At 39.9% G+C, this 10287-nt stretch overlaps 1 protein-coding gene across 1 annotated transcript; it reads left to right on the top strand.

Annotated features, from left to right (window-relative positions):
* The first annotated feature begins 4218 nt into the window (after window positions 1-4218).
* On the top strand, window positions 4219-7409 carry LOC131705054 (P2Y purinoceptor 8-like). Its single transcript, XM_059007142.1, has 2 exons — window positions 4219-4316; window positions 5171-7409. The coding sequence occupies exon 2, from the start codon at window positions 5221-5223 to the stop codon at window positions 6112-6114; it is 894 nt and encodes a 297-aa protein (XP_058863125.1). The 5' UTR covers window positions 4219-4316; window positions 5171-5220; the 3' UTR covers window positions 6115-7409.
* The last annotated feature ends 2878 nt before the right edge of the window (window positions 7410-10287 follow it).

Genomic DNA, 10287 nt, shown 5'->3' with positions numbered 1-10287 from the left:
ACTCATCACCACGCTCATGTCAGCACCGAGGATTAAACTGAAATCTGATAGCTCTAATAGTACTTTGGTCAATGAATTAAAGAATTCTAAATCAAATGTCGTTAGCACATAGACTGAGACAAAGGCATTTTTATTTACCCAAAATAATAGTTTTTAAACAGATCACTCGCCCATCTCGATCCCCCATCTGAGCCCAAAATAGTAATCTGAAAACTGCGTCACAGTACAATCAGAGCACCTTTCGTTTTGTTTTCTGCAAAGGCAGAGTCTGCCACACAATAGTACTTATTAGCCAGCCTGGGGATGTCTTGTTGTTTCAAGTGAGACTCCTGAATCATGGCATATCTTCTACCAATGCAATAAATCAAGGCAAACCACACGCTTATTAGGGGAATTTAAACCTGACACATTCCAAGATAACATTGAAATATTAGTCATAGGAGTCAAAGATAAGCTCACAGGTCAGAAACAAGTAAACATGGTATCTCAAGATCAGTTTAAACAACATTAGCTCAAACGCAATACAGCAAAACAACACAGCAGTCTTCAAGATACAGCAAAACAACACAGCAGTCTTCAAGACACAGCAAAACAACACAGCAGTCTTCAAGATACAGCAAAACAACAAAGCCGTCTTCAAGATACAACAAAACAACACAGCAGTCTTCAAGACACAGCAAAACAACACAGCAGTCTTCAAGATACAGCAAAACAACACAACATTAGTTGTATCAAGAGCTCTGCATCATCCCATCAGACTCCATCTCGTCAGCAGGAGTAGTAGGGGCCTGGTTAGATAGACCCAGGAGCCGGGAAGGACTGGAGACAACAAGCGAGTTCAGGAAGTCCTGCTCATTGGTCAGAGAGTGAAAGAGACAGGTCTGAGATCCGTGAGTAATCTTACACACTGCAGGATAAAGACGGAAGGCCTGTAGGCCCTGGGAGCGAGCAAGAGCCATAGGCTAAGAGAAAACACGGTGGTGCTGTGCTGTGATATTACTGTAGTCAGGGTAAAATCTGAGAGCTTTATCCAAGTTGTGAGGAGAGGTCTTCCTGGCAGCGGTGGAGTATGAGCTGATGGTCTGAGTACCGCAGAAGATTGAATATGAGTGCGCGGGGTCTGTCGGTCACCCTGGATCTGTCTGCGTAAATACGGTGTGCCCTCATGATCTCTATGTCCTTGCCCGATAGAGATAGAAACCACAATGGTAGATATGTAGTCAGGAAACCGATAGCGATGTCACCTTCTGAACCCTGTTCTAAACCCACAAGACAGAGATTGTTTCACCGATTCCTGTCCAGCTCATCCATCTCCAGGAGTTACAGAGAGAGTTCACCTTCACATTACCATCCACCGAAGGACGAACAAGGGACAGCTCATCCTTGATTCCCCCGAGTTCACGAATAAAGGTTGAGAGTTCCTTTTGTATCGAGTTCGTATTTCAGCACCATTTCTTCCAGCCGTGAGAATTGATGTTCAAAGAACTGCCGGTTCTTCTCTATGCAGGCCTCCAACATGGCGGATGTGAGAGATTCAGTGTTTCCAGTATTTCCAACCATACGCAGCGATGAAACCTGCGATGAGGGTCATGTCTTTTGTGAGCCCGACATTCCAGGATGTGCTCGGCTACTAACGGTGAGCAAAAAGGTACGTAAAAAAGAAATTAGATTATATAAATATAAAAAAGGGATGAACGGAAGGGAGGAGCGAGACTCCTAGGCAGCCATAGCACCAGTAGGTCACGTGACACTCCTGGCATCCAATAGCTTGATGATGTAACCTTGCCCACTATTACCTCCCTCTGTGCATTTAGCAACTGAAACACAACATCTCTGACGGCGGCTGCAGTATTTGTTCGTATGGCAGGGTAAGTAGTCCAGCTTGTAGCATTAATTGGAGGGGATGGGCTCCTGTCTTCATCGGATATTATTCCTGCCCTTATTCTAGGGGGTGTGCTGGGAGATGCCGAAGGTGCCCAGCCAGGAGATCCGATCGATTATGCCTTTTGTTCTTCCTCTGCTGACAGCATTTTGGAGCTTGCATCCTTTTGGGTTTGAGCAGCTGCACAAATTAGGAACACAGCTCTGCACCTTGTATTGTAATATAAAACACATTTTTAAAAATCGGATTTTTTTCTTTTTCACCAAAGAATGCACTTTAAAATATGCAATGAGGGTAAATGACTAATAGGGTTTAAAGGGTACATAAGGACCTTTTAATTTGATTGTGTAACATGTTCCCTTGTGTGGCTACAACTGTTTATGTAAGGTGTGTGTATTGTTTTAATTATTGTTTTTTGTTTTTACATTTTGACCACTTTTTTAAACTTTTAACCTGCATTCCCTGCCTCAAGATGGCTTCACATGTACCCGCATGGACCTCTCAGAACTACATTTCCCATCCTCCTCCTGCTCACTGGTTAATCCATCTCAGTTACATATATTTACAAATTCCACTTCTAAAAAGTCTCCTGCATTTCACCATTTGTAGCTATGTGTTCCTTTTTTCTTTACTATTTTAAATGAATTCCATGTATGGCCTATTAAAGTCATCAATTAAATTAGACTATCATTAATTTGTCTATTTTGATAATGTTCCCAGTTTTTCAGTTGCAGTGCTTTGATTTCATATGCACAATACATGTAAACTACAGAAGCAATGGGGTGTTCTAATAAATGTGCCCGTACTGTAACCCATATGTTTCTTATTGTTTGAATGTGTTTGTGTTACAGGGTGATACAGTGCTGGCACTGTAAAAAAATGAACTGTCATCTTCTCTTGCTTATTTTTGTTAAACATGTTCAAATCGGTTGCAAACATCATTACAAGTTTGAAATGTCATGTTAAGCTAATTGCTCTATAAGGGATTTTTAACTGTTTAATTCTGTTTTGATAATTTGATAACCATAAGCATTTGATAACCATCAGCATTTTATATGTGGTGTTCTCAATAAATGTACATTATGGATTACAAAATCTACAATTTTAAATGAAGTTTACAAATTATACACAAAATAGATATTTCCATTATTTTTTTATTTGTACACTAGTAGTTTTCATAACAGCGAATTATGCTTCCATTCATTTCTCTTGATCTCGTTAGCATGCAGTTTGATTAACAAGTTCCACTTATCTAGTCATTGAGAGGAAGTGATGTACGTGACTTGTGATGATTAAGCTTTTTAAAGAGAAATTCGTTCATCATTGACTGAATTTCAAAGCATTATTGGATTGATTTTATTTGCAAATTCCGTCTGAAAATCACTTGCTACTAAAAATGTTGTTGCTGTACTGCAAGTTCGATACAAAAACACTGATGTTTTAAAATCCCCTCAACTTAGCTAAATTGAATCGTTTTGAAATCTCCTTTGATGGGAATCGTTTGACTCCCTAATGCTGTGAAAATGCTCATTGTATCATTTGAGGAACATCGCCAGATTGAGACCCATTCTATCTGATAAAGATGCTGAGATGCTAGTTCATGCCTTATTTCTTCATGTTATTTCTCGGCTCGATTATTGTAATGCTTTGTTTTCTGGCCTTCCGGATTCTGAACTGCATCGACTCCAACTGGTTCAAAATGCTGCAGCCAGAGTGCTGACTGCACTCACTGTTCAAACACTATACTCCAGTTCTAAAATCACTACATTGGCTCCCTGTCAAGACCAGGATTCATTTGAAAACTCTCCTTATTACTTATAAGGCCCTTCATGGTTTAGAGTTTTCATATTTGCAGGAACTGTTGGTACCGTATGCCCCGAGTCATACACGAGATCAGCAGATTTGGCCTTCTGGTTGCTCCGAGAAGTCGGCTGAAATCAGGAGGGCTTTAGTTGCTCTGCTCCCTGCCTTTGGGACTCTGTGCTGGCACAGTATAAATCACATGTAAAAACAGATCTGTTTGAATTGCTTTTTGTTGAGCTGGATTGCTAGGCCGTTGACTTTCTTGTTCTTTTTTGGTTTTCTTTTTCTGGGATGCTTCTCATGGAGAGCACTATATATAAGAATATTGCATTGCATTTTATCTCTGACTGCCACACACAGAGAAAAGGGGCAGCACACCTATTGGAGAGGCTAACCACAGGAATGCTTGTACAGTAAAAACACATCTTAAACAGTACATTTAAGTAGATGGAAACCCAGCTAACTGGTCATGCCTATATGAGGGCGTGGCTTACCCTACTAGATAGACTCAGTCTTGTCCCTGGAGTTCATTATCTGTTTCTAATACCAACAGAGAGGGTTTTACTCATTGATGCATCATTGTGGAAGATATTTAGGAGCCGCTGCCTGCTGACAACATCCTAACATTGTGGTAAGAGAGAATATGTGGCTTATATATACTGTTTAGTGCACTATTCTTAAAATAAATCTAAAGGCATAGAATCTCTACAGGTGTCCCAAATATTTAGCAATTTCTTTAAAATTCCTCTGCATCTTAAATGTATGTCACTTGAATGCTGTTGGTTGTGATTTGCCTGCATCGCCAGGACTGCTTCATCTCTATTTCCAGAATGATTTTTAGGGACTGCAGAAAAAAACGGGCTATTCCAATCAGTGTGACATTTCAATAAGGAGAAACTAATTGGTAACCGCAGGCTTACTTTATAAAAAGCAACCATGTACAAACCAGCAATATAATAAATCTAAACAACGAAAAATCCAATACAGTAAAATGAACTTGTCGCTATGACCCTGTGGCAAAGTGGCTGCTGAGTGAGAACAGGTGCAGAGGTGATGCAGTGCAGGAATAATCACAACCAGGAAACTGAAATCCGTTTGGAAAAAGGGTCTTTTATTTGTAATCCCAGTCTGGCGAACAAACAATAACCTCCAGTAATACAAACCAATGTGTAAAGCACGGAGGTAACAATAATAATGGGTTGCAGCCCAAATAATAAACACACGTTATCTGCCCCACAATAATACTGGACATGGTCACCAGTCCCAGTGTGTGCAGTAGTGCTCATGGTGGGTGATAACAATTTATTTAGTGACTGTGGTGTAATGTAGTCCATCCAAAAAACTCGCTGCTTAGTGCCCTCACAGGCCGGAAGGGAGATTTACAACCAAGATGCATTATATTTCTGTCACAGACCCACGCAACAGTGTTATACTGCAATGAGATCTTGTATGGGTGCTGTTCATCTTTCATCTTTCTCTCACCAGATACTCTTGGCCAGTGAAAACCAGTTCCTTGTTGGCGCATTCAATGCACAATGGATTCTTTCTACACAAACTCTACCATGGTCCCCAACAACACCACAGCTCTTAGTACCGGATTTGACCTGGAATGTAGAGATAATCCAGCTGGGATTGCATTCTGGGTGGCTATGGGGACTCTAACTGCTATTCTGGGATTGCCAGCCAGTGTGACAGTGCTGTGGATTTTACTGAGGAGAAAAACTGCCATCTTATCTTCTGAGGTGTTCATAATGAACCTGGCTGTCGTGGATACTTTGTATTGCCTCAATACACCCCTTGCTATATATAATTACTGCTTTCTAAAGAATATAATTGCTTACTCAGTAGTATTTTTTCTACTTAATTTGAATGTGATCGGGGGTCCTCTGTTCCTTTGCTGTATCTGTGTGGAGCGTTACATGGCCGTGGTGCATCCAGTCACCTACCTGGGGCTCAAGTCGCTCACCTATAGAGTCCTGTGCTGTGCTGTGGCATGGGCTATTATTTTCCCCTTCTCCTTCTACCTAAGTATAACAGCCTTTGAATACCCTACATATGCAGTCTCAGGTGTCATTTCTGCCTTTTTTATTTTCATGGTGTTCTGTAACATCTCTATCCTGAGGGTCCTGAGGAAGTCTGCACCAGGGAGAGACGAGATCCATCCCATGAAGAAGAAAGCCTTGCAGATGGTTTTTACCATTTTAATGATTGTGTTATTTTCCTATTTACCAATAGTAGCTATCTTCCCATTTAAATCATATTTCAATCCTATGACATTTCAATGTTATATAAGCCCAGTATGCTATAGCTTTATTATGCCCAGGCGCTTCATACAGCCTTTGCTCTACCTGTCTAATGTGGGTGCATTCTCTCGTGTGCAGTTTCCATGCAATGGGATGTGCTGTATAGCACTGAGCCCCAGTCAATGAAGTCAACATATTCCATTGTCGAGCAAGTAGCTTCAAATTGAATGTGTCTGTCCTTTAACTATTAAGATATTTTGAATAGAGAAGCCAGGAGAGACAGCAGCTTGGATTTGTGCTGTCAATTTCAAAACAGCTACAAGCACCTCAATCAGACAATACATAAATATCACTGGAACTCATTATTTAAGAAGCAGCCCTCAGACCAACTCAGAGCAGTTGCTAACATCATTACATATTTGAAATGTCATGTTAAGCTAATTGCTCTATAAGGGATTTTTAACTGTTTAATGCTGCTCTTTATGGGCTGATTTCTTAAAGTAACTTCAGGGAGTCTTTGTTGTGTGAAAGCCGTGTGCCTCTCTATTGTAGATAGACCCACTTAGTCCTGTTAGCTGGGTTAGACTACACGTCAAAGCTTCACTTCATTTTAGTGTATAATATACATGTTTTACTTAGAATAAGAAGACATTAGGAATTAAATTAACTGGTAGGGTGGCTATCACATATAATAAGCATAGCCTTGTAATGCTGTCTTTTTTATATTTTAGCAAAATATGTATTTTTGAATATTTAATATTTTAATACATTCTTCTAAAGATATGAACTGCAAAGCAGCAACATTTACAGAAGTGTGCAAATGTGTTAGAACATCTCCTGACTGGTCACTTATATCTTTTATATAGTAACCTGCATGAAAACCTCTGGGTGTGAGAATTTACATTTCAACAGTAATCAGTGATATAGAAACAATAGGCACTCATGTGAGAAAATGTTAGACCACTTTGTGCTTTAAATAGGCATCATAAACAACTTCTAAAAAGTCTCCTGCATTTCACCATTTGTATTTATATGTTCCTTTTCTCTTTACTATTTTAAATGAATTGCATATTAAAGTCATCAATTAAATTAGACTATCATTAATTTGCCTATTTTGATAATGTTCCCATATTTTCAGTTGCAGTGCTTTGATTTCATATGCACAATACCTCTAAAGTACAGAAGCAATGGGGTGTTCTAATAAATGTGCCCGTACTGTAACCCATATGTTTCTTATTGTTTGATTGTGTTACAGGGTGATACAGTGCTGTCACTGTAAAAAAAATGACCTGCTCTGTCTCAGATGAACTTCTCATGCTTATTTTTGTTAAACATGTTCAAATCGGTTGCAGACATCATTACAACTTTGAAATGTCATGTTAAGCTAATTGCTCTATAAGGGATTTTTAACTGTTTAATGCTGCTCTTCAGGGAGTCTTTGTTGTGTGAAAGCCGCGTGCCTCTCTATTGTAGATAGACACGCTTAATCCTGTTAGCTGGGTTAGACTACAAGTCAAAGCTTCACTACATGTTAGTGCATAATTTGGTGTATTGTGGTGTGCTGTTCTGCTTTGTTATTATTTTTTCAATGTGAATCTTCAAGGCAGCTACAGAAGAGCAATATTACTGTCCTTGAAGGGGAATCTCATTGGGCTTTGTAAGAATATTTATAAATGTACTTATGCATTTGAAATTGCAAATAAAATCCCTGAAATGTGTGCTTGCCTTCACTTGTTATATATCTGCATGTTCTGACTGCGGTGACACTTCACACTGAGAGTCTCTAATTACTGTGTATTTAAGAACATCCATTATACAATTCATTAAAAAAATCTTTCTTACAATATTATGTACTGCTTGTATTTAAAAGTGATATGGATTTGACAGTGCAAAATAATGTCATAGGACCCCTGTCTTTCTCTACTGGAAACTTTGATTAATGGATGTTTGTTTATTTACTGTAGTTAAAACAAGGTGCTTCCTCCCTGTGTTAGTGACCATTGAGGATTTGAATAACAAGTCATTGATATGCTGGTATCCAAATGCATCCCATTTTAGGCAGGCGTTTGAATATTATTTATTTTACAATATTTGCGTTTACAATATAGCATTTATTTAAAGTATTTGCCAGTAGCCCCGCCGTTTATTGGAGACTGGTGACTATTTGAGACTCTGCATTTATTATGTCAGATCACTAACATCTCCAAATACTTCAGATGCAATCATGAAAAAGCTGTCTGCACACAACCTTATAGAAATAACATAAGTAAATGATAGTAGTGGTTAGGGCTCTGGACTCTTGACTGGAGGGTCGTGGGTTCAATCCCATGTGGGGGACACTGCTGCTGTACCCTTGAGCAAGGTACTTTACCTAGATTGCTCCAGTAAAAACCCAACTGTATAAATGGGTAATTGTATGTAAAAAAAAAAAAAAAAGTGTAAAAAATAATGTGATATCTTGTAACAATTGTAAGTCGCCCTGGATAAGGGCGTCTACTAAGAGAAATGTGTTGAGAAATCATACAGCACAGTGCTACAATGAATTCCCACCAGTGTATTCAAGACTAAAACCAAAAAAACATTCCAGCAACGTCATTAAAGGTTGTGTCAGTGGGTAAGTACAGTTTGTATTCTAATAATAATAAAAACAGTAAAATCCACTAAACACAGCCCTGTAAATATCAGAACACAAGCGTGTATTAAGGTCGGCTTGCAGCACAATAAAAAACAAACAAACATGGTTTTAAAATTAATAAAAATGAATAAGGCAGGGCACCTACTCACAGACTCAATGAGTCCTGTGATGCTGGAGACAGCGGGGCTTCTACTACTGGTGCTTGGGGTGGCCATTCGCCCCCTGCCATGTGGGTTTTGGCCGAAGGGAATGTGCCTGACCTCACCATAAAGGAAGCACCCCCCTTCCTCCTCCAGACAGACGAGACAGACGTCCAGTGGAGCAGAGACTCGGCGGGATTGTCCCCGCGCTGCTGTTGCCCCATTTTCCCTCTTTGGCTACTTTTTAATTTTCCTCTTTCCATTTTTTCTTTAAAAAAAGCAGTAATCTTGAAAAAATAAACTGCACCCACAGTGCTTCTGGCCTGACACATGGAGGCACTGTTAACCCACACAGGACACCTCATGTTACATGATGGCTGAGGCGGGGGATGTCAGACCAGGAAATGTATGAAACAGCAAGCAATACTATGGGTGAATGAGACACTTCTGCGCTCAAGATTATTTATTAAATAATAAACACTTTTAAATGATAACAACACAAACAGTGTGATGGTCAAAATAAACAAACAGTTAAACAGAACTGTAACAGGGTGAGATCTGTGCTGGCTGTCTGATGCATGTATGATCCTGCAGGAGGAGCTCGGGAGCTCTGTCGATCATGGCAGTGACATGGAGAGGTTGGGTGAGGGTGTGTGGTCTCTCCCTCCCTCTGAGTGGGCGGGAGGCAGGCCTTGGGGGGTCACTAGACCAGTAAAGGTAATGTTTTGTTGTTCCTCTGCCCTGCCCTCATAGGAGAACCTGAATAAGCAAACTGCAGAAAGAACACCAGGATTTTGGAGAAAAGAGACCGAAAATGCAAGCGTGGCTGAGGAAAGCAGCCGCTAAAGTTTTTGCATTCATTTTTACGTTCCCAGCTGGGACTTCTATAGATAGCTGGGGAAGGTTGGGCAACCGCGAAAGTATAGTGATTTGCATGGCTGACAGGCAATGTAATAATTTACGTGGCTGACAGCCAATGTAAATCAAGGGCAGTAATGTTAAAACTTTATAATGCATTGGTAAGACCTCACCTAGAATATAGTGTTCAGTTCTGGAAACCTCATTACAAAAAGAATATTGCTGCTCTAGAAAAAGTGCAAAGAAGAGCAACCAGAATTATCCCGGGTTTAAAAGGCATGTCGTATGCAGACAGGCTAAAAGAATTGAATCTATTCAGTCTTGAACAAAGAAGACTACGCGGCGATCTGATTCACACATTCAAAATCCTAAAAGGTATAGACAATGTCGACCCAGGGAACTTTTTTGACCTGAAAAAAGAAACAAGGACCAGGGGTCACAAATGGAGATTAGATAAAGGGGCATTCAGAACAGAAAATAGGAGGCACTTTTTTACACAGAGAATTGTGAGGGTCTGGAACCAACTCCCCAGTAATGTTGTTGAAGCTGACACAACGGGATCCTTTAAGAAGCTGCTTGATGAGATTTTGGGATCCATAAGCTACTAACAACCAAAAGAGCAAGATGGCCTGAATGGCCTCCTCTCGTTTGTAAACTTTCTTATGTTCTTCTTATGTTCTTATGAATGAATTATTATCCCTTCTCATGAGAAGTACTTTGGCAGAG

Source organism: Acipenser ruthenus, chromosome 34 (genome assembly GCF_902713425.1).
Source record: "Acipenser ruthenus chromosome 34, fAciRut3.2 maternal haplotype, whole genome shotgun sequence".
Taxonomy (NCBI): domain Eukaryota; kingdom Metazoa; phylum Chordata; class Actinopteri; order Acipenseriformes; family Acipenseridae; genus Acipenser; species Acipenser ruthenus.
The sequence above is the reverse complement of the archived record's forward strand: the minus strand, read 5'-3'. Positions and strand labels throughout refer to the sequence as shown.